This window comes from Diadema setosum, chromosome 4 (assembly GCF_964275005.1).
Source record: "Diadema setosum chromosome 4, eeDiaSeto1, whole genome shotgun sequence".
In the NCBI taxonomy this organism is placed as follows: Eukaryota; Metazoa; Echinodermata; class Echinoidea; order Diadematoida; family Diadematidae; genus Diadema; species Diadema setosum.
In genome coordinates this window covers 13,158,773-13,182,781 of record NC_092688.1, presented here as the reverse complement: position 1 = coordinate 13,182,781, position 24,009 = coordinate 13,158,773, and the positions used below count along the sequence as shown (strand labels likewise).

General features: G+C 39.8%; 1 protein-coding gene across 1 annotated transcript in view; it reads left to right on the top strand.

The window, feature by feature from the left end:
- LOC140226884 (uncharacterized) overlaps positions 1–23,083 on the top strand; it is a 69,101-nt gene extending 46,018 nt beyond the window's left edge. The window contains exons 7-19 of the mRNA XM_072307312.1: positions 768–853; positions 3,241–4,061; positions 4,122–5,413; positions 6,173–6,393; positions 7,616–7,787; positions 8,170–8,285; positions 9,736–9,771; positions 18,153–18,212; positions 19,125–19,212; positions 19,888–19,987; positions 20,710–20,833; positions 21,764–21,893; positions 22,641–23,083. Of these exons, the coding sequence (XP_072163413.1) occupies positions 768–853; positions 3,241–4,061; positions 4,122–5,413; positions 6,173–6,393; positions 7,616–7,787; positions 8,170–8,285; positions 9,736–9,771; positions 18,153–18,212; positions 19,125–19,212; positions 19,888–19,987; positions 20,710–20,833; positions 21,764–21,893; positions 22,641–22,756 (3,362 nt within the window). The 3' untranslated portion in view covers positions 22,757–23,083. The remainder of the gene's footprint in view (positions 1–767; positions 854–3,240; positions 4,062–4,121; positions 5,414–6,172; positions 6,394–7,615; positions 7,788–8,169; positions 8,286–9,735; positions 9,772–18,152; positions 18,213–19,124; positions 19,213–19,887; positions 19,988–20,709; positions 20,834–21,763; positions 21,894–22,640) is intronic.
- The last annotated feature ends 926 nt before the right edge of the window (positions 23,084–24,009 follow it).

The window sequence follows — 24,009 nt, the reverse complement described above, 5'->3', positions numbered from 1 at the left end:
CGCCCATGTAAACCATCAAATGTTACTCAAATAGAGCAAACAAATGACATATTTTACTCTGAATACATGGCGTCATCCATCAATCAAACTTCTGACTCCTCCTTCTCAGTCTTGTGAGGTAGCGAATGGTTGCTATAACTTCACACTCCCTTGTGATATCTCTTTTAAGCTCTAAGTTTCATTGGGCATATTAAAAGAAATTTAGCTATCAGCATCGCACTCCATACTTGTTTCAGTCTTGCAATAATGTGCATGATTTTACATTCTTATTGATTTAGAAAGCCAAGACTATATCTCAATATATTGACCAATGACCAAAGATTGAAACAAATTCAAACAAGCATAATTATGATTAATTTAAAAGTGGAAAAGTAGTCATGGTTTCAGAATACTGTCTTTGCCATTACCAATTGCTTCAAACTAATGACATTTTCATTTTTGTCATGAAAACATTACAAGATAATGGAAATAATCATGGTGACACTACTAATTATAAATGATACAGTAATATTGATTATGATAGTCTTCATAATTTGTAAATAGCTTGTGGGTGTATGATTTAAAAAAAAAAAGATATGAAAGGTTATTGAACAGTCTTTCATATCCAAATTGTTGGAGGCATTTCAACTGGATGCAGAGATTTCTCGATAGGGATTTAATAGTTGAAGATTCCTCTGTAGAGATTGTTTATGCAAGAATGCTGCAGATGTTTGATCATCTCCATCTGGTCTTAACCTCGCATTGATCTCTGCTTGAATTTCCCATAGACATCATGAAGAGCATCTCCAACAATGCGCCACCCAACACGTTTGTCTTTACGGGCAACCAGACGCAGTCTCAGCTTCTGCAGCAGGTAAGATATCCATTCACCCCCACTCAACTCCTCCCCATCCCCCCCCCCCCCCCACCCCACCCAGCCTGTGTTCTTTAACCTGCTTCCAGAGAAGTTTACAAGGGGTGTAAGTTCCAGTGATGGTAGTAACCATGGTAACAATTGAAAACTGTTGCAGCAGGTTTGTTACTGCCCTGCTGCTACCATGGTAACCACAAATATTGCAACTTGCAGTGACTACAGTCCCTATTTATAGAATGGACCCCTGGCATGGGCCCACCGGAAGAGTTGTCCAGCTGGAATTTTACAAAATAAAAATGAGTTCATGTCTCACCAGTGCCCTTGATGTACACACAGACGATTACGTGTGGCATCATCGTCATTCTTGTCCGTATGATTTTGGCCACATTGTCGGAAAGGAAATTGACAGTTCATCATTGGTGCATAAAACATGGTGATGAATGTTTGGGTCGTAATACGAGGGAATGACTTTGTGCCTGCCCTTCAACGAATGAAGGACTCTCTGTTCCTGTTGTATGCTAATTTCTTCAAGCATTCTGTATGGTTGTTTAAACAGTGTGTACATGTATATCAGACTGTTACTGGGTTTATGGTGTTAGTTTTGCTGTTATACTGTGATTTGTTTTGATTTTAGAGAGAGATATAATCCTTTCCCGTGCCTCCCCCTTCAGTGTCACCTCTCTCCCCACCCACTGATACAACAAAACAAAACAAAACAAAACAAAACAAAAATCATGTCAGTGAGAATATAGATGGTATTCATACTCGTCTAGTAGATAGCATAGCAAATCAAGCTCACTCTTATGTTGATGTAGCACATTTATGGTGCAATTGCTGCGTGCATTATGACGGAAGGGTAAACATGCATTCATGTTTATTATGTTGGTATATGTATGTATATGTTTATCTTTTATTTCAAATGTCAAGAGTGTGACCTAGAAGCTTTTTGTTTGGTGCTTTGGTGAAGTCGGTGGTGTAAAAAAAAGGAGGAGGGACTTGTTTGTTTTCTCTTCTTAACTCTTTATGTGTCACACTCGCACACCCGACTTATTTTACGGCATGCCAAGTTCGCATATTTTGCTCAAACCCACAAACCCGCCCAAATCGATTGATAAATCACCACATGATACAGAACAATGAAACCATCACTCGCGATTCCATTCCTGTCACATGTAGGTTGCATATTTAAATGTCGTGAGTAAATATCAAGTGGTGTTACATATTGGATTTGTGAGTAAATTCTAAGTTTCTGACACTGTTTTGTGTGCAAAGTCATGCCTGGACAATGATGTAGCTACTGATCATTCGAATGAAAGTAATCATTGATTTGTGATGAAAAATTTACATCAAAGCAAAGCTTTGCATTTTCTCTACAATTTTGCTCATTGTGTGTCCAGCGTTGCAAAAACCTATCAAACTTACATAGATTGGAAACACGGAAAGTTTACCCAAAGCATGTGTACGTTGCAGTCTCAAAATAGTGAGGCACACAGGGTTTACACCATGGTGCATAAAGAGTTAATGCAAAAAAAGATGTGGTTTAAAGTGCCCGTGTAAATGAATTGTAATAATTGTAGCTATACATGGTGTATATTTGCCTGTCTGTTGTTTTTGGTCAATTGGTGGTATGGAGGAATGTAGTTCAATCATTGACTGTTGTGGACATTTTTGTGTGTATTTTCTCTCTGCCTTGTCATAGATTTATAGGCAGTTGTGATGGCTGCATACTTGTACACATGCATTATTTTTGTATTATGATTTGTTTTTAACTTGATTTTATGTACTATCACTTACTTATTTGACAATGTGGTGCATTTAAAGAGAATGGTTGTATTGCATTTTCAAAAGGACTTCTGTAGTCAAATCCATACAAAATCCAGGCAACTAAGATAAATGTAAATTGAGGGATGTTCATGTGAAAAAAAAAGTATTTCACTCTGATGAACTCCAAATGACATTAAAGGTACTATTTTACCATTGGGAGCAGTGATTTTAAATATGGTCAAGTTGTCACATTTGATACAAGTGTAGGTCAGCTGTATCACAAAACATCCTGCCATATAAAAGTTCAGCAATGAAGCCTAAATAATAAGGAGATATCACTATTTTTCTCAATAAACCATAACTGTATACATTTTATTCTAGAAACAATTCTATTATAACTATTGTTCACATTTTTTATATTTAACAACACTAAACATTGATTAGACTGATTAACATTTTTTACATTTGTTGTTTCTATCCCTTAGAACTATTTTAAAGCACTAAAGCTGGGTTTTTGTTTCATCTGCAAATGGTGAATAATGCCTTTAAGGCAGTTGACAAGAACCAGTTTAGATAACTTTTAATAATTGTCTCAATTGTATGTTTGTCATTTCTCTTTCCAGAGCGCTATGAACATTGATACCAGCACCATACCGTCATTTCAGACACAAGGTATCATCAGCACTGAGGACCCGGTGGATGCGATGCCCATGGACGACTTGTCCTCCCTCATCTCTAGTGAGAGTAACTCCATGTACCAGCAAGATACCCTTCAGCAGCTGCAATCCCCACAGCTGCAACCACAGCAGCAGGTTCAGCCACAGCAGCAGCAGCAGCAGCAGCAGCAGCAGAGCATGCCGACAGAGTCCACGCTCCCAGTTTTCAGCCCTGCAGGGATCCAGGGGGAGACGCAGCCTAACCTGATGAACGTGATTCCCGGCGGCCTCATCGGCGACTTTGGCAATGCCAACCTGATTCTAAACCAGATCCAGGGGGCGTCTAGCCAGGTGGGACTGGCCCAACTGATGCAGCAGAATGTGATTGGCTCCCTGTCCCAGAACACCCTGGAGCAGCTCAGTGGTGCCGTGAGTGGTGGTGGCATCTCCCTGAGCAACCTGCAGAGCAATATTCTACTGCAGCAACAGCTGCAACAACTGCAGCAAATGCAACAGATACAACAGCAACAGCAGCAGCAGCAGCAACAGCAGCAACAGCCACAGATTTCACAGCAAGCTCCTCAACCTCAGACAGAGGTGATCAACCAGTACCTGCCCCTCCAGGTGCAGATCAACCAGATCAGCCCACCTTTTACTGTCCAACAACAGGCAGCCACAGAGAACACCATCGTCCAAACGTCCATCGGGTCTGGCAAGTTGCAGAGTGTGGCGCCCATGTCCTTGCAAGCTGTCGGTAGCCTCAATCAGCAACTGCAGCAAGAACCTCAGCAGCAGCAACAACAGCAGCACCGAACACAGCAGCAACAGAAGCAGCAGCAGCAGCAGAGGACCGGAGGTGGCTCCTTACCACGGGGTAGGAGTTTGTCGGCCGGTGCCTTGCAAAGTTCCAGCAAAAGCCAAGACAGCAATGTGTTTCAGGGAAGCCTGGCTGACCTGCTGCAGAGCACTCAGAATGTGAGTACATTGACTAGTGACACGGTCTTGCAGAACGCATTGCAGCAACAGCAGCAGTCACAACAAAAACAGCAGCAGGTTCCAATACCTCAGTCACAGGACTTTCCCAGTGTCAACAATGAAACACAGGCAAAAGCTCAACAGTTGCTTCACACTCTTACATCAACACTGGCTCAAGTTCAGAAACAGCAGCAGGAGCAGGAGGCCCGTGGATGTCGTGGAAACTTGAGCATTACTGGCTTGACACCTCAACAGACTCAGGCCTTGAAACTCCTGCAGAAAGTTGCTAACCATGTGTCTGCAAGTGAGATGTTACAGAATACTGTGCAACAATCTCAGCAACAGCAACAGCAACAGCAACAGCAGCAGCAGCAGCAACAGCAGCAGCAACAGCAACAGCCTCAACAGCAGCTGCTGTCACAACAGAAGCAACAGCGGCAACAAGCAGCCCGCCAGCAGAGATCAAGACAACAAAAACTACAACAGCAACAGCCTGTGCAACAGTCTGTCCCACAACCGATGCAGCAGACACAGCACGAGGCCCAGCAGCAACCGAGAGTGCAAGGATTGATTGAAGCAAGGGCCGACAGCAAGCCCGTCATAACCCAGATCCTGGGACGAAATTTTATCACCACTACAGGACTACCTCATGTTGCCATCACCACAGCGACGACCCTGCAGAATCAGCCCACCACCCTTGCTGAGGCGAGGTTCTTTTCAGCTCAGCAGTTACAGCAGTCAGCCCAGCAGCAGCAGCAGCAGCAGCAGCAACAGCAGCAACAGCAACAACAGCAGCAGGCTCAGATCCGGCCAATCCCGACCATGCAGACCATCCAGATCTCTGGGGGTCAGTCCCAGATTGCCCTCACGACACCCATCACCATCACATCTGTCCCGCCACAGCCTTCGCAGGACCTCCCCACAATCCTGGATGCCAGACCGAAGGCAGCCCTCAAGCTGCAGAGCAGGCCCAAGGTTGCGCCGAGCAGCACCATCAAGACGGCGACACTGAAATCCAAGCAGCTGATCAAACCCAAGATACCGGCCAAGATTGCGCCAGCCCCTGCCCCCGACCCCCAGCCAGTGATAGCCAAGAGCCCCATTGTGACCAGTACTGCTACCACCTCCACTGCATTGCTCACCCAGCTGCTTGCTCAGAAAATAGGTATGTGAAGCTTTCATCACAATGCTTGTCAATTTCAGGGTGATTAGACTCTTTTGAGCTTCATGCATGTTATTGGTTGTTTTACTGCATATTGTGCAGACATTCATATGTTGTAAATTCTCCCATTGAGTGGGTATCGGCAAAAGACAGATACAGACAGTCTTTTGTGAGGAGTGTTTGTGTGCCATATAACAAGTTAAGTCATATACAGTCAATATTCAAAACATATATCATGCAATATCACTAAAGCCAAATCATTTGCTCATAGACAAAGCCTTGTGTGCTTATTTTTGTCTTATTTTTAAAAAATCATCATGTTATGGCATTGCTGCACACTTGCACTGGTCCAATGGTCCAGACCCGTAAAAATCACTGTCAGACCAGTAACTTTTCAGAAATGGACCTGTAAAAAATGGGGGAAGAATGGGTACCTATATATATATATTGGTCCTACAGGGACAGGTTGAACCAGTAGAAAAAATGGGTTAGTGCACAGGTCTGGTTATTGGTCAATTAACACAACAACAGCAAAAAGATACACATGTATGTGAACCACTCCAGCCTATTCAAACCAAAATAATTAGCACCGTGTAATGTGTATAGGTTAAATTGTAGCATTGATTATAGTTTTGTATAGATATTAATTTCAGAATACGTAGTCCAGAAATAAGCTACTGCTAAGTCAATTTTTCTCAATGTGTTGTGTTGTTTTGACCTCCTATCCTATAATAGCCAGCTTCTTTCCCCCATTCTGTGCAGAAAAATATGACACATCGCCAGCCAGCATCTCAATTCGCTCTGAGAACAGCACCTGCACCCCAGTGCGCCCCCTGGTGCTGCAGTCCGTCAAGTCGGAGCCGCAGAGCACGACGAAGGCGCCCTCTCCCCAGACCAGTGCCTTGACGCTTGCCCTGGCCGCCCCTTCGCAGGCAGTGGCCAGTGTCAAACCCAAAATCAGCGGGTCCCCCATTAGCATGGTGGTGAGTCAAAGGAGAATTATTGTGTGGTGCACACGAACAAAGTAATTTTCTCTCTCTTTTGAAAGTAGTGCATACACCCCCTTTCATTGAAATGTTTCTCATAGTACTAAATTTATACTTATAGTGTATTCGCATTTAACTCACCTGAGCCAAATTTCTCCAGTTCACCATCCAGCATGAGTCCTGCTTTGGCCTTGTGCATCGTGCATCAGCTTTTTGTGTGTTTTCATCTTCTTTGTCAAAAACGGTGGCTGGAGTTTGACCAAATTTACTAGAAATCATGAATGAGGAGGAAGGAATTATAGTTTGTACAGATGGTGGTGGTGCTCCAAATGGTGGCCATGTTGCGGGGCCCAATTTTCATAATGTTTTACATTTTCATCTTCTCCTTGAATACTGGTGGCTAGAGTTTGAATAAACTTGGGAGGGACTCCTTATTAGGTTAGGGGAATAGTTTGTACAAATGGTTTTGGTGCCCCAAGGGGCCCCAAATGTGGGCCCATATACCCCAAGTTAAGAGGATACTACAGTACCTATGGGGCTTGCGGCAGTCCCTGAATCACAAGATTGTTGAAATAGTTTGCCTAAGGTGGAGTTCCAATCAAGGCAAAGTGCACTGCTCAGGTGAGAGGTTAGATTTGCGAGTCTCTTGTTCTTTTCTTTCTCTTTTGTTTGTTTTTTTGTTTGTTTTTCTGTCAAGGTATTATTATGTATTCTTAAAGGAAACCTGATTTTGTGAGTGACACAGTTTCTGCAGATTTTTGGCCAAATGTGCTGATTCTCAAATTACTTGGTGGAGAGTTACTGTACATGTCATCACTTTACGGCAAAATCAGGTTGTAGACATACAAGTCTTTTCTTTTAATGGTAACTTCCATAGTCGAATGTTTGGGGAGTATTTTACGTTATGCCATGTACAGTTTAGCATGTTCATGGTACTTCATTTTACATCATTTTGCTTTGATGTTAATAGATAAAAAAAAGAGTTTTTAATTAATGGGTTTATGCATTTTTATCACTACTCCCTTACCTCTATCAGAGATATATTGCTACATTCAAATTGTGTTACAGTTGCCTCATGTAAGTTTTTTCTTTTGTGATACATTGAATTCTTTCTGAATGAACAAATGAAGTGTATACCAAGAAAATTACACAGTATTCCATTGTCTATCATGTTGGTGAGTGACCTTCAAACCTCTTTGGTGCATGCCCTGTGTTGTAGACCAAAGACTCGTCCAAGCCGAGTGCACCAAGGCCTCCAGCCACTGGCTTCTTCACGTCGGCCATATCCTCAGTTTGCTCCTCGCCTGTTGGCACGACGACGACCTCAAGTTCGCCGAGTCCCGTGATCACCATTGCCGCTGCTAATATCACCCCACCCAAACCTGTGCCGAGTAAGTACCGGACAAATTCACCCACCCACGAATATGTGTGTTTGTACAAGTACATTGTACATTGTATATAAGCTGTTATTTTCGCGAGGGCTTAATTTTCGCAAATTTCGCAAATCACAGTTGGATCGCGAATTTAACAAAACTTGAAAATGTCGCCATGCGCTACGGTAATAGCGCATTTACCCGATAGCGTTGATGTCACTTCACGAAAAACAACATCTTACGAAAATTTCTGTGACCTCAATCACAAGAATATCTGTACGCGGAAATAACAGCTTATTCATTATATTTTCTTGTGGATATATATTGCACGGAATTTGCATTATCAGTTTTGTATATTATTTTCATGTCATTGTTCTCATTCATTTGTCCTTGCCCACAGGACTTGAGACACCACCGCAAGAAACGATAACCAAGTTGCCTACATTCTCCATCAACACCAGCTCTGGGGGACTCAGTCCCATGGGCAGCCCTATGTCTGTCGTGGAGGAAATGGATGTAAGTTGTGCCTTAAATTCTAGCCATTTACACACTATACATGGAAATATGGTGTAGATCAGGTTAGGGGAATTGGAGGGATGGGAGCTGGGGGGGGGGGGGGCGGTGAGGGGAGGAGGAAGGGGGCAGAATTGGGAGCAGGTGTCTGAATGAACTGATGAATGTCTTAGATTGGAATTACTCGTCAAAACAGTCAAAAAGTTTTTGTTTGTACTGTTTTTCAACAGCTCACAAACTTGTGGGTTTCAGTTCTGCCATGATGTTGATTTGTGAGTATGAGGGTTAACAGTCCCCGTCTGTATGGATGGACAGTGTACTGTTCAATGGATGAAATGGAGGGCAAAAAGATTAAGCTTAACCCGATCATTACCACCTGCTTTTTAAGAGCTCAACATGCTATGTTCCTTGGAGAACATTAATGCTAAGGTTGGCCATCCATGAGCTTCTTACCTGTTGTTGTGACAGCATAACTAATCCACCTTCATCCCCACAAGAAAAGCTTAAAATGAAGAATTTCAAATTTCAGCTGCTAAAAGTTTTACTCCTCTTACCTCATGAAATTGGACTGCCAGTGCCAAATGGTTGGCTGCCGACACAAGTGTGTTCCTCAGACTGTTGTGAATTCTGCTATACGTTTACCAGTAATGGCAAACACCTGTCAAAAGCTAGGAGCCCTTGTAAGACAGAGTGGGCGGGCAGCTTTAGGTCGAAGGTCACCCATCCTAGTCTAACACCATGCATCTCTAATATATGACAAAAGGCATCATCTGATATCGTCATAGAACCACACTCTCTTCATTCATAACTCCTTTACATTTGTACTTGAAGAGAAGCTTCTCGAGGCAGAGGCAGTTGAAAGAAAATAAAATGAATGGTAAATCCAGAAATCTTATCATCTCTCACGAAACCTTACGACTCGGGCTTTGTGATCTAAGATTGAGCCTTTGCCATTCTGACAGTGTTCCATCATCGCTTGAATACCAATCCAAATTTTGTGAGAATCCAGGGGCAGCACATTAAGGTGGCTGCCATGGAGGGGCGGTACCAGTAGTCTTTCCAAGGAGATTTAGTCATTGTTTCTCATTGGTGGGTCACATCCGTGATGTACCACTCCGAGCCAATCACAATGGGTTGCAGACAGTGCGACATCATAAATGGAATAAAACAGATCCACACAAATTCATTGTTCAAAATACATTGTAATCCCCTCCCACCCCCTCTAATAATGCCCTCTTTAAAACAAAGTAGTGTTAATAGTTATTGCATAGATCATAGGCTCCTTGCATGTGCTATGGACAGTAAATTTTTTCACACCTTTCGTCCAACCTTTAAATGTGTGTTATCCAGTCTTGTGAGAAATTCTTGTAGACAATCCCAGACATGTGATTGAATTCCCTTCAGCAGAGAGGAGATTTTTTTAGCCTCTTCTCTCTTCTGTCTCATTCCGTAGAGCATGAGCGATGTGAACATGTCGTCAAAGGAAGAGGTAGGCAATGAATTAAGGATGTGAATGTCCTGATTTGTTTGCCCGCTAACTTCTTGATTGGTATCATCTTTTTTTCTGTCAAAATCCTTCCATCACATACTGTGCACTAACACAAACTATTTGATTTTTTTTTTTTTTTTTTTTTTTTTTTTTGTGGTGATTTCATTCATTTCCGTGTCGATGCCTAATTTCTCTCCTTTTTTTCTGTATGTGTGTGTGTGTGTGTGTGACAATTCAAATTTTTTCTTTTGAATAAGTTGGTGGTCATACTTACAATGATCAAACTCTCTTGAATAGAGCGAACATGTCTTGATAATCATCAATTCTTGGCCCTAGCTGCACTGGCAGGGGAGGGATGGGTCTCCCCTTCACCTTGTTTGTTGTTGTTTTAAAGCAAGTGATGTGATGACTATGATGAACTTTGTGGTTTTTTTCCATTTCATGAATTTTCATCTCGAAAACATAATGAAGAGATCGATGCCAAATTTGCTCTAATCTGGCATGCCAGTATTTGATAATGTCAAGTGATACAATTGGCATATGATGCTAAAAATAGCTATTATGGCTTATGTTTCACTGGGATAAAAAGATGTTGACGGAGAAAACATGCATGTCTTTATGAATGTTGCATAGAAATGGCATCTTACTTACCTTTTTTTCTTTTTTTTTTCTTTATGATTTAGGAGGAATGACACATGTACAGTAAAATGCAGTGTACTGAAATTAAAAGCCAAATTCTGTATTGGAGGAGATAAAAGATGCAGCTGTCTCCCTAGACTGCCAATTGGAGAGAGATTAAAGGACAAGTCCACCTTCATATACATGTGGATTGAGTGAATGCAGCAATATTAGTAGAACACATCAGTGAAAGTTTGGGGAAAATCGAACATTCCGTTCAAAAGTTATGAATTTTTAAAGTATCTGCACAGTCACTGCTGGATGAGAAGACTACTACAGTGTATGATGTCACATGCGTACAACAATATAAGGAAAATATAACGAGAATTTCACAAAATTTTACTTTTTGACAAAAGTGCATATTTCCTTGACTTGTCACTGATGTATGTTAAGGGTAATATTATTCCCCCTTGCCTTCTGAAAGAGGGAAGTCAAGTGTTCTTTCATTATGCAAGAAAAGTGAGAATATCTTGAATTTTCTTTATATTTTCTTTATATCATTGTACACATATGACATCACAAGCTGTAGTAGTCTTCTCATCCAGCAGTGACTAAGCACAAAATTAAAAAATTCATAACTTTTAAGTGGATTGTCCGATTTTCCTCAAACTGTTGCTGATGTGTTCTATGAATATTGCTGGATTCACTCAATCCACATGTCTATGAAGGTGAACCTGTCCTTTCAAATTTGCAATGCTTGCAGTGTCTCACAATGTTTGGTCAACAAGGAATATGGAGAACACATTGTTTTGTTTGCTACTGCAACACTTTGTAAAGTGAAGGGTTATGTTGTAAGTGAGGGTAAGACTATAGATTTGTTGTATGTCATCTATGCACAAACGAAGAGGGGGGGGGGGGGGGAAGAAAAGCTGGACTTGCAGCACAATATTTGGTTTCTGAGTATCTGTTGGCTTGCAATTTAGAATTCCTCAACATTTTGTGTCAAAAAGTCATAGGTCATGTGGAAGTGCCCTCCCCCACACCCCCAGCCTTGTTTAGTTCAGTTAGGGTCAAAACATCAGCACCTCTTTACATGTACAGTACCTTTTTGCACTGAGAGTTTCCTATTGAGAGCCATCAGGGGCCCGTTTCATAAAACTTGTCATCAGTGACAAGTTGTCATAGATGTGACAAGCTACTGAAATCCTTGCATCTGATTGGCTGAGAGCAAATTTGTCATAGAAATGTGGCAGTTGTCACTGATGACAAGTTTTATGAAACAGGCCCCAGAGTGATCAGTTGTCGTAACATTTGAGTGTTTCTCTGGTAAACTGCAAAGAGAAAAAAATATCTTTACTCTATGATATTCTAAACATAATATCAGCCTTGGCAGTGTTGCATTGAGATATCGTATTGCCATTTGTTTGCATGATTATATTGCATCCAAATTTGTTTCGTAAGCGGAGAAAGAAAGCCAGACAAATGAGCATGTATTGGCTTTTTGCTGCAGGATGTGGTTTTCCTGTGATGGCTCACCTGAGCCTAAGACTCACATCACATGCCATATATTTAGCATTGTGCGTATATACACAGGAATATATATATATATATATATATATATATATATATATATATATATATATATATATATATATATATATATATATATAATATATATATCTATATATATATCTATCTATATATATATATATATATATATATTAGACGTAGTGTAATCTTGACACTAAACAGATGGCTTCTATTAAAGCAAACTGATTGGGAAATCAAAGTGGGAAATTTAAATTGGTTTCCAAATGGGGGATCATCGATCTAGGAATGGTGCCCCATTCAAGTTGTACCTGTTGATTTTCAAATTAGCATCCTGTCGTTATTTTTTTTTATTTTGGTTCCATGACTTTTCGAGCAATTATTTCTTTTTTATGTCATCTATTTATTATTTCTAGAGAGAGAGAGAGAGAGAGATAATGAAAGCGCCTTTGTGAATTACAACTAAAACTTATTGGCTTTAGGATTGCCATGTTTTTCCCCCCTGAAAAAAAAAAGAAATAGTTCTGCAACTCATTTTCCAAATAGTCCTTCCTTAGATCCAGAGTTGATTTGCCAGCCAAGTATGTGACGTTAAGCTGCTTTTGATAATTGAGGAATAGGATTCAATCATATTGGGTTCATTCCAGTCACTCTGAGCCACAGCTTTGTAGAGATTGGGCACAAATGCGGTTGTCAAAAAGCCAACAGTTATGAGCATTAAATGGATGTTGTATTTCCTTGATATGCTTGAAGAATTCTGTACAGTTGGCGTTTTATTTTTCACCCAACTTAACAGGTATCACACATGGAATCATATTTTTGATATACTTTTCAGAAGGTTCCTCTTTATAAAAAGGTCAATGAATCTTGCCCCCAAAATCAGAATTTGAAAAAAAGGATCAATCTATCTATCTATCTATCTATCTATCTATCTATCTATCTATCTATCTATCTATCTATTTATCTATCTATCTATCTATCTATCAGAATTCTTCTCGTTGATCCATGACAGCTAGAATCCAGTTTGTGCAGTATCTGTGTACCTTGAGGTATGGAAAATATAATTTCTTTGTAGATGGTCCCAGACTGTTGAGGTTTATTTCTGGGAGCAGGGGTTAATTAGCAAAAAGTTAGCTTTCAAGTCAGAAAAGAATAACATTTATTCTTATCTGGACTTGGCAAATTATCCTTTCAAAAGTCAAAACTATGTAGAGAATTGGTTTCTGTCTACAACAGTGTCCAAAAGAAAAAAAAACCAAACCTGTGGTGTATCGGTGAGCGCAGATCAGCAGATATCTTTTGCAGGTGTGGAAATCAGAAGGGAGATCGATAGATTTGAACTTTAGGGACTGAAGTAACATCCAGGGCTGTGAAATAGTATGCTTTTACAGTGTTTAGCATGTTTATTTTTTATTTTTTCGTAAAGAATAAGATATATAGTTTTAAGCTGAAAAGAATGTGTTCTCTTACTTGTAGCATCGAAAAGGCATACTTGACATAAACAGTTTTGCTTTTATTAAAACCGAATATGGCATATGTGCGTATGTGTGTGTGTTTTTTTTTTGGGGGGGGGGGGGGGGGGCTTATGGGATGGCCTTAAGATTTGGTGTTTTTTTTTTTTCTGTTCTGCTGTGTGTTTCTTTGATCTGCAGTGGTTGACTGTCCTGGTTACGGGAAAACAAACACACTGAGAACTATGTACAATGCATTGTAAAACTTGGCAGTTGGCTGTCCAGGATGTGACATCATTTTCATGAATTAGGTTATCAGCTTTTCATGTCACCCTATTGCTCAAGTGTACATGATAATTGCACACTTTCATCATGCTCTAATAGTGAAAGTTATTGTTTAGTAAGCATGCATCAAAGTGCAAATACCGCAGGAATAGTACGTACATGCAGAAGCAAAAAAAAAAACAAAAAAACAAAAAAAAAACTAACACATACACACTGATACACATGAATAGGTAGAACAAAATTCCAGGCAGCAAATTGTGTTATTTTGACCTCATTATTGGGTGATGAGGTGACTCTAGTGTGTGTGTTTTGCAATCAAGTTGCTTGGGTTGGAGAATCATTGAGTCTAGCTGAGTTTCTTACAGTGAGCAGGGTACAAACCCAGTGAATAATTGTACCTATTACCAGAAAACAGGCAACAGATCCCTTCCCTTTATGGTCTGCTCTATAGGTGACCAGTACTAGTCATCATCTCAACGCATTGTCCCATATTAGGAAGTAGACCTTATTATTTGGACCACAACTCTGTTAGTTTGGACATATATCCCAGACCAAATGCAGCAGTCTAATATTGTAGGCCTACCTACATACTAAAATGGGTGACGTGTTGGGGGACTTACGCGGTTCCATATATGGGCCACTGCCTATTAAAGTGGTAGTATGGAATGAATGGGAAAAAGGTTTGTATCCCTACCTGTCCCAATTGTGTTGAAGCCACTGCATCAGAACACCTGCCTTTTCAAAATTGAACAAAGTATCTGTATAGAAAAATACTAATTGTGCAAGGAACATTCAGTTGAATCCAGAGAGGTCTGTTACATAGGTGATGTATTGCAGGGCTCCACACTAACTTTTTTTTTGGTGGCCTGATGGGGCCACCAAAATCATCAAATTCGAATTTTTGGTGGCCCGAGAGAAAAATTTGGTGGCCCGAATAAAACAAAACAATAAAAACATTAAAAGTCCTGTTTTTTTAAATGAGTCACACACTCACTGCATGCATTTATGCATTTCCGGCAAAAAAAGTTACGAATTTATTGACATAGGCCCCTACTTTTCAAAAAATTTTGAGGGCCCAAGGCCCTGAAATTTGGTGGCCCCGGGCCACTGGGCCACCGTTGAAGATACTTATCACTAGATTTCTGCGTCCCAAGAAGTTGGTTCAGAATTGTAGATGAATATGAGGTTTGATGAGCAACATGATTTGTTGGCAAAATGTAGTTTTTAGGGGTTAGGATCTCATGCTTTTCTGTATTATAGGCAGACTGCATTTATTTCGTGTCAGTGAGTGTTAGAAATAAGAATCCCATGTATGATTAAATTTACTATGTATTGAAAGAAAATATGTTATATTTTTCATCTTCAACAAATCCCTTTACTGGTGAGCTAATCTAAATGAATCTAATAAACAAGCTGTGCTGCTATATTGATAAAACAGAATGCAAATAGACATGTTTCTCAAAGCTTGTATCAGATTAATTTCTCTTATGGCTGAAGGCTAGAATTAGCCTTTCTTTTCTTGGTTTCTTTTTTGTGCATGTTTGGTTGATTGTGATACTCCGTAGCCATTTAAAGGGATCGTATAGTTTTGGTTGAGACCTAATTTCAGGTTTCTAAATTTTTTTGGTGCGATAATAAAAAACCTCTTATGAAATATGAAAGAGCATGTAATTCCATGAGGAATTCAACGTTTATTTGAAGAAAAATTGGTTTTGAAATGGCTGAGATATCCAAAACAGAGTGATTCTAATAAAGTGTGGGACCCACCTTTTATTACTAACGCTTTGTTTTACTTTGTTTTTGGATGTTTCAGTCATTCCAAACTCGATTTTTATCAAATGAAGTTTGAATTCCTCTTAAAATGGTATGCTCTGTACTATTTCATAAGTGTTTTCTTGGTATCTCAGAAAGTTCAAAGCCCAATAATTCTCATCTCCACCAATACTGTACCATCCCTTTAAAGTTTACTATTGTGGAATTGGGCAGTTTCTCACCTTGCAGATTTACAGTTCCAGACTACTGATATATTTTATTCATCTTGAAGCTCAGATGAGCTTGAAGCCACTTAGGGGTGCTTGTATGAGTCCAAAGACAAAATTCAAAATCAGTTATTTAAGTTTCCAAACTTAGTATACAAAATTCAAAATTAAAAACGTCAAAATTCTTAATTCGAAATTCAATATTCAAAATCAGCTCGTAACCCATACAGATCATCCGCTCCCACACAACATGCATTTGTTCATTAACATAAACAAGAAAGAATGAACATACTAATTTGCCAGTCATTGCTAACCTTTTCATCCCCATGTTCAGAGCCCAAAGACAAAATTCAAAATCAGTTATTCAAGCTTCAAAACTTTAGTATCACAAATTGAAACCCGAAAATTAAATACTGTAAAACGAGGAATGTTCGTGTGCACTTTAATTTCACGAGCGCCAAGATTCGCGAAATTAAAATGCACGCGAAAGTTCTTGTCTACACTTTATGCATTGAATGCCAGTGGCAATTCGCGAAAATTTCATGCCACGAAACAGGCCATCAGCTCCAATTCACGAAAATTTACTGCTGCGAATATAACACGTTTTACAGTATGTAGATCAGCTCATAAACCATACAGATCATCCCCTCCCACACAACATGCATTTGCTCATAAACATAAAACAAGAAAGAATGAACATACTAATTTGCCAGTCACCACTAACCCCTTCATCCCTATGTCTAAAGCAGGACATTTGTTTTGTGTTTTGTGGTGTTTTTTTTTTTTCATTTTGTAAAATTCCAATTTTAATTGGAATGCTGCAGCAATTTTTAAAACACTCGGTGCTGAGAGTCGGTGAGGTTGATTTGAAATGTAGTGCCCTATGTATATGGAAGCATCATTCGTCATAGCTTTGCATTGAATGAGTAGAGCTGAAACTTTGAAAACCGTTCATTGTCTTGCTATTATGTGCAAATTAGTCCAAACCCATGATTAGAAAAGTCTCATTATGTCAATTACTCTAAAACCAGAAACACTAAATTGCAGCATGAAACTTTCGCGAATTGCCGACCATGAAAACATTACGAGTACACTTCATGTAATGGACTGTGTAGGCAAAAACTTTGGCATGCATTTTACTCCTGCAAATCATGGCTCCTCACCAAATTTGAGAAAGTTTCTGGTTTTACTGTATGTTTGAAGCTTTGGTGATGGGTAATATGCGCAATGAAACAAAAACAAAAAATGTTTGTATTAAAAAGACAGTAGAAAAAGAATGCCTTCCAGCATGATAATGATATATTTGAGGAAAATTTTGTTTCCTTTTTTTTTTTCTGTTGGAAGATGGATAATTTTTTCTTGTTCTTTTCTTCTTCTTGTCTTGAGTCTTTTCTGATGATTTACTGATTTGCAGTGTTTCTGTGAATGTGGTTATTTTTGGACTCCTTGTCTGACTTGATTCAGTGATACATTATCAAACATAAAAGTTTGATTCTGTTGGCCTTTGGGTGGTGTACCATTACCAAAGAAATGAAAAGTCACAGTGTAACATGTGTGACATTGTACACCAGAATGACAGTTTGTATGAAACATACTTTGGTATTTCATTTCAGTGATTCCAAATATATTCAAAAGCTCTGATAGTCACATGAATAGTGGTCTGATGACAGATCAAATGATGCTACATTTCTAAACAATGTGCGCCATACGGTACACATGAGCAGAATTGTTATTACATTTCTCATTTACACCTAAATGCTGGTAAAAATACCTTTTGCCCAATATGCTTGATAGTCTATTTCAGTAGCGAGAACGGTTGCCAGTACAATATGTGATGTTTGTCGTGCTTGACATAGTGGCTGCATAATTGAATGGGAAGGGTCGTATTGATCAGATGCGTGACCATCTCACCCTAGTTTGAGTCTGTTGTAGCTATACTTATACCATATTTCCATATGGTTTTATTTGGAGATTACATTAGTGTACAGAACCATTTGTCAATATGAAATGAAAGAATCATCTTTATTTTTCTTCCTTTGACAATAGAAGAACTTTTCTTCAGCTATACTTGTATATCTGGGCAGATGTAGTGAGAAGAAAAGATTTTGATTTGTTTTTGTTTTGTTTTTTTTCTGACTTGCTGTAACATGTTTGTCATTGATCATGAAGTTATCATAGGTTGTCATGTGATATGATTTTGTGGGTATGCTTCATCTCTTATATTCCATAGGCAATATGCTCGTGCACACGCACTATATTGCATTGTGTATGTCGAGGGTAGATTTGATGAATTCATCAAATGATATATTTCTCTGTTCTCTCTCTTCTTCCCTTTCTTCCTCTCCCCATTCTCACCTTCTTACAATAACTTGTATTTGTCTCTTAAACTCTCTTTCTCTTTCTTTCTTCCTTTGAGAGTTTTCTGCATGCTTGAATGATTGTGACAAAAATAGTTTTTCTTTATTCATGTAATTTTATGTTTCCTGTCTCTTTGCTGCAGGAGAAAGGTGGCAAGCTGTCTCACATCTCAGCTGAACAGAAGAGGAGAGTGAACATCAGGGTGAGTCAGTCATGACAAAGCTTGTTTTGTTTCATTGTAAATTTGTCTGTCTGTGTGTTTGTTAGTATTTTGTGTTTATTTTTTCTTTTTTACCCAGTCATACCTTCTTCATTCAGGCATAAAATGCATCTCTGCAATTGGGTCAAATTTTCTGAAGGAGCAAAGCCTGTCCATGGATTTGTTTTTAGAGATGGCCCAGTGTTTGACAAAATGCACCAGCTTTCAGCAACATAGGAGTACAAGTCAAAACAGATGTACATGTAGCTTTAAAGAGACGGTATAGTTCCGGTTCAGATAGGGCTTTAGGTTTAACATTTTTTTATGACAATTGGTTTTAAAATGGCTGAGATATCCAAAACAAAGCAATCCTAACAAAAGGTGGGATCCACCTTTTATTTTATTAGGATCGCTTTGCTTTCCTTTGTTTTTGGAGATTTCAGCCATTCCAAAACAGATTTTCATCAAATAAATTTTGAAGTCCTCTTAGAATTGTATGCTCTGTAGCATTTCATATAGTGGTTTCTGAGTATCTTGCAAAAATTTAAAGCTAAATCCTCATATCAATCAATACAATACCGTCCCTTTGATAAAAGAATTTTCTAGCTTCATCGTTACTGCATGAATCAGTGACCTTGGGTATTAGACAGAAAATGACTAGTAACAAAAATCACCTGAAAGCTGAAAGTAAGCATTTGATATTCCCATCATTTTCAAATTTTCATATTCATTTACCAAGTCAAGTGTTCAAAAAATACAAAGGAAACAACCTGTAAGCAGTATACTGTAAAACCAAACATTTTTGCATGTGTCAAACTCTCTTTATATATACATACAAATGATCTTGACATCTCTCTTTCATTCTCTCTTTTTCCTCTCTCATCTTGTGCTCTCTCTCGTCTTTCGTTCCTCCAGTCCGGCTTTGACCAGCTTCACTCCATGATCCCGTCCCTGGCTCAGAACCCCAACGCTAAGATCAGCAAGGCCAACATGCTTCAGAAAGGTAACACCATCCTCCTTGAAGGTTGCTTGCTTGTGTGTGTGGTTTTTTTTTGTGTGTGTGTGTTTGTGTATGTGTGTGTGTGTGTGTGTTTGTGTTTTGTGTTTGTGCTTGGTGTCGGAAATTCATTTTTAGAGTTGTCCAGAATCTGAAGCTTCCAGTCTGTCATTCTCCATCTCTCGGGTGATTCAGAAAGAGAAGAGTTAATGCGCGTTTACACCAAGCGCGGTAACGGCAACAGTAATGTTTTTTGCTGTTGTGCACCAAAAGGAATCATGTCTGGTTCTGTTACATTAAAAAAAATAGTAATTCAGTGCACAGTCACCCAAAATTTTATTCTTATGCCAAAATCAAGAGCAACAAAATCACCAGTTGAAGATTAATTTTGTAACATATTGTTACAGAACCAGACATGGTTCCTTTTGGTGCACCATGGCAAAAAGCGGACCGCTGCTGTTACTGTGCTCGATGTATGTAAACGGGCCTTTAATTGAGAAGATGGCAAAAAGCTGTAAAAAGAGAAAGGAAGGGTCATTTATAATTGCAGAATGAATGAAGACTCGGGAGTTTCATGTTGAGTTTTGCCCATCCCAGCCTAGCCCCGCTGTGAATTTTGTCACTATCATTCCACTCTAATCTCATTTTCTTCCCACGTCTCTCCCTTCTTCGGCAATGTAGCGGTGGAGTACACCAAGAAGCTGCAGGCGGATCGGAAGAAAATGAAGGACGAGATCGGTGTCCTCCGCGATGAGATAGCGGGTCTCCACGCGGACATCAGGTGAGTTTGTCTGAGGGATTGGAATCCTGTTTCTATGGGCTGAGCTCCTGTGTAGCTTCCCTCTGGAGTAAGCATTCCTCTTGTACTGATGATTGGGGGAAACTTAGCCTGGTTTATTGATTCTTTTTTTTTTTTTTTCACAGCTTTACATGATATGACAAAAAAAAATGTTGCATGCTGAGATAGAATCTGTTGTATAGCCCTTAGGCAATTACACCATAAACATTTTACCTGGGTACAGAAAGAGGTATTTGATTTTTTTCTTTTCTTTTCTTAATGAACTGTTTTCATTCAAAGGGAGCGGTTTGCTAGTTTCAGGTTACAAACATGATTTGAAAATGGCTGCATTGGACCATATGCTTATGTGGTGTTTCAGGTGGTAATGAAACATTGCACTGTTGTTTTGTGAAAACTTGAATATACAGTGATTGTGACACGAAGAAGAAAATATGATTGAAGTATGATAATTGGTAAGAGCCTGTTCTCAAGTATCATAATATGTCATTATGAAATAATCAAATTAAAGATGAATTTGGAGTGTGTAAAATAAACAGTAGTGCTGCTAATCAACGGAGATAGATTGCTCATGTTAGAATTTGTTGTAGTCATTGAAAGGGCATGACTAATTAAAATAGATGTGAGTTATATCATCACATAGTGCTTAAATATTGTTTGTACATGAGACATAAAATGAATACACTGACTTCTACCTCCCCCCTTAGTGATAGCCAATCACAGCTTCCGGCCAGCGGAGTACCTGTCACGCGGCAGCGTGTTGACATGATGCGAGACGTCTTCGACAGCTACGTAAGGGAGAGGACGACGCAGAACTGGAAATTCTGGATTGTATCCTTTGAAGACATGCTCCATAAACTGCCAGTGACTTTAGAACATTCTATAGGGCTTAACTATTCAGAATAACTCATGGTGATGGTATTACTGTGGAAGAAAGGAAATTGGTGATATTGCACCCTTCTTTTTCTTTTAGGATTCATGTAGGTATAAAGAGAGAGTCCGCTGAATCATTGTAGAAAAAGAAAATCCAGCTTCCATGCCATGCGAAGATGAAGGCGACATTTTGCAGAAGGTTGTCAGAAAATTACTGGAAAGTTTGGACTGGGCCTTAGGGCAAAATTGGGCAAATTAAGATCTGTAGAAGTGAGGATCATTAGAAAACTATTTGCAGACTTTTTGGCGGGAGTCTAAGAAATATGATAGATTTGTGAAGGAATGACAAAGAATCAAAGCAGATTAAAAAAGGGAAGAGTGTGGGTTGGGATTTGTTTGAAAACTTCTTTGTGGCAATTGTCTGTGTATGATAATGAGTTCGACAAAGCGATCATGCTTATTAGGTAGTGAATTCATGGAAATGATACACATGCTCTTTGCATATGAAACTTGCCATATTAGCAATTGTGCACTTTGCAATGTCATGTAGGTGTAGTATCTGTAAACAATGCAACTATAGTTTAAGTTGCAAATATCATTGCAACAACCACATACATTATAGGGTTTCAAATTGTTACCTAGAGTATAGAAATCCTATTTGCTGTGGCAGCAACTATGTGAATTGTAGGATTTCTGAATTCTTGCATGGGTAGTTTGGGTAATTATAGTTTGTGAATACGACAGTGTTTTAAGCCTTATTATTTCAGCAGAAGCTGTTGTTACAATGTACATTATGATGTGATATTACTGCAGTGAAAGGAGGTTTTTCCTTAACTCTGCCTCTTCCTCCTCATCATCATCCTAATCATCCTCCTCTCCGACATCCAGTTCAGCATCATCATCCGTCCCCTCTTTGAGTCGTTCAACAGCACGGTGTCGACGTCGAGCCATGAGGAGCTGACGCTGACCGTCAAGTCCTGGCTGGATCAGCACTGCTCATTACTCACCCTCCGACCCAGTAAGACCCCCTCACTATCTCTTACTTGTCATGTACGTTAATATCACCTGAGATATATGATATACAGAGTAAGAACAATATCATTCAGTAAGATAGATAGGTAGATAGATATTAGACAGATGAATAGATAGACAGGCAAATAGGTGGTCAGATAGAAGAATACATAGATAGGTGGAAAGAAAGATGAATAGGTGGAAAGATGGATGGATAGATGGACAGACAGACAGATTTTGTTGTGGATAGTATAGGACGTGATGCAGAGACTGTTTTGCTCTTTTTGACCGTCCTTGCTCTTTGCAAAGACTTGCCTCCATTGGCACCAAAGATGCAGTACATGTACCTGGTATTATTAAAATTTCTCTGTGTGTGTTTGTGGGGGTGACACAACATTTGCTCCTGTGACAATTGCTGCATTCTTATATTTTCGAAGGACTTCAGGTTAGGGTTGTGATGGGGTTTTAGGTTTAGTTTGATGTGAGGATTATTATTAATGTTAGGGTTTGTTTGTAGGTAGAATTAATGTTTGTCTCAGCATGCAGATATTTCATGGGAGCAATCGTCGCAGAAGCAAATGTCATGGAATCATCCACGATGGATACTTGTTTGCATCTGTTCAAAATCTGGCAGGTTTGTAGAAGAACCCACAAGTGAGAATGGACAAGTTTTGCGGAAGATTTCCTGAAAGCACCTCACTGTATTCATGCTTCTGTCTTCTCTCTCCCATCCAACCCCCTTTCTCCTCCACAGCTGTGCTCTCATCACTCACCCTCCTCAGTAGGACCACCTCCATCCTCTCAGACCCCACCCAGATGCCCCAGCAGGCCGTGGAGGCCGTCACGCGCAAGGAAGAGGAGGTCGACTAGGGGGCCAATCAGGGAAGGGCCAAGAAGCATCCCCCCCCCCTCCCTCCCTCTGGCCAAAGCCACGCCCTGTTGATGCAGGTGCACTCCTCCTCGCCCAAGAGTCTACGAAGAATCTCGAGGGGAAGACGAGATGAGGAGATGCACTTGGCAAAAGAAGTCCTCTTGCCCGCCTGCCCGCCTGCCTTGATTGGACAGGGAAGATGTCTTCTGTTATTGCTCTTCATTTATTTTTTTACTCATCAGTGACGGGGATTGCAAAACTTTTTTATTTATATAATTTGTATTCGTCATATCCCTTGTTTCTGACTCATCCCTAATGCTGTCAATGCAAGATGCAAACACCTAGATCAGTGTGCTTGTTTTCAGTTTCCCCGTGGCTTCCCTGTTTTAGTCCAGTCCACGTTATTCTGGCCAATACGGCAGGAGAATTGAATGGTAGCAGTCGTCAATATTTGTCTTGTGTTTTGGGTCGAGTGAGCAACAGTCCTCTCTAGCAGTGGATTCCAACCCCTAGTGTGTGTGTGCTAAACCAAGGTGGCAGTAGACTAACATGGGACTAACACTTCATACATAGAACCCACGAAGAAGGAAGGTTGTGAATGATGGGGGGAGAGGAAGTCATCTACAGCATGTGAAAAGTGTTAAAGGACAGTTTTCATGTGTGTACAGTATAAAGATGTACATGTATGCTTTGTTTTGTTATGACTAGGCCTGTTGATTATCTCAAGGCTTTCAATTTGCTGCAAAGAAAAAAAAAAATGATTTTGTACATCAATCAGTTCGCTTGGCCCAGTGTTGTCAAGGACATTTCGTAAATCAAACAAGTCTTCATTCCTTATCTTTTTCTGAGAATTAAAGATTTAATTCAATTTCATTGTCAGCAGTGGCACAGAGCTATTTAGAATGATGACAAGCCAGGGAAACTCACCATTTATTTCATTCTTTTTATCATGATTAGAGTTTTCTGTCATTCTCAACCAGCTATTGGCAAGGTGGACAATGTTTCCAGTGCTTTCCATGTATTGTTGAGGGGAAAGGAGGTTGATGGGTCTCTTGAACCCAAGTGATAAACTGTATGCATTTTAGCAGCAGCTATGTTATGATGACTGGTATGCAAAACACACTCCCAGTCCAGATACCAAATGTGAGGTGGCAGTGGGCCAGGATACTGGCCTCCAGAGGCTTCTCTCTCCATGAAATTTCTGAAACATTGGGGGAGGGGGAGGTATTTTGAAGATCTTCAGGTGCATATT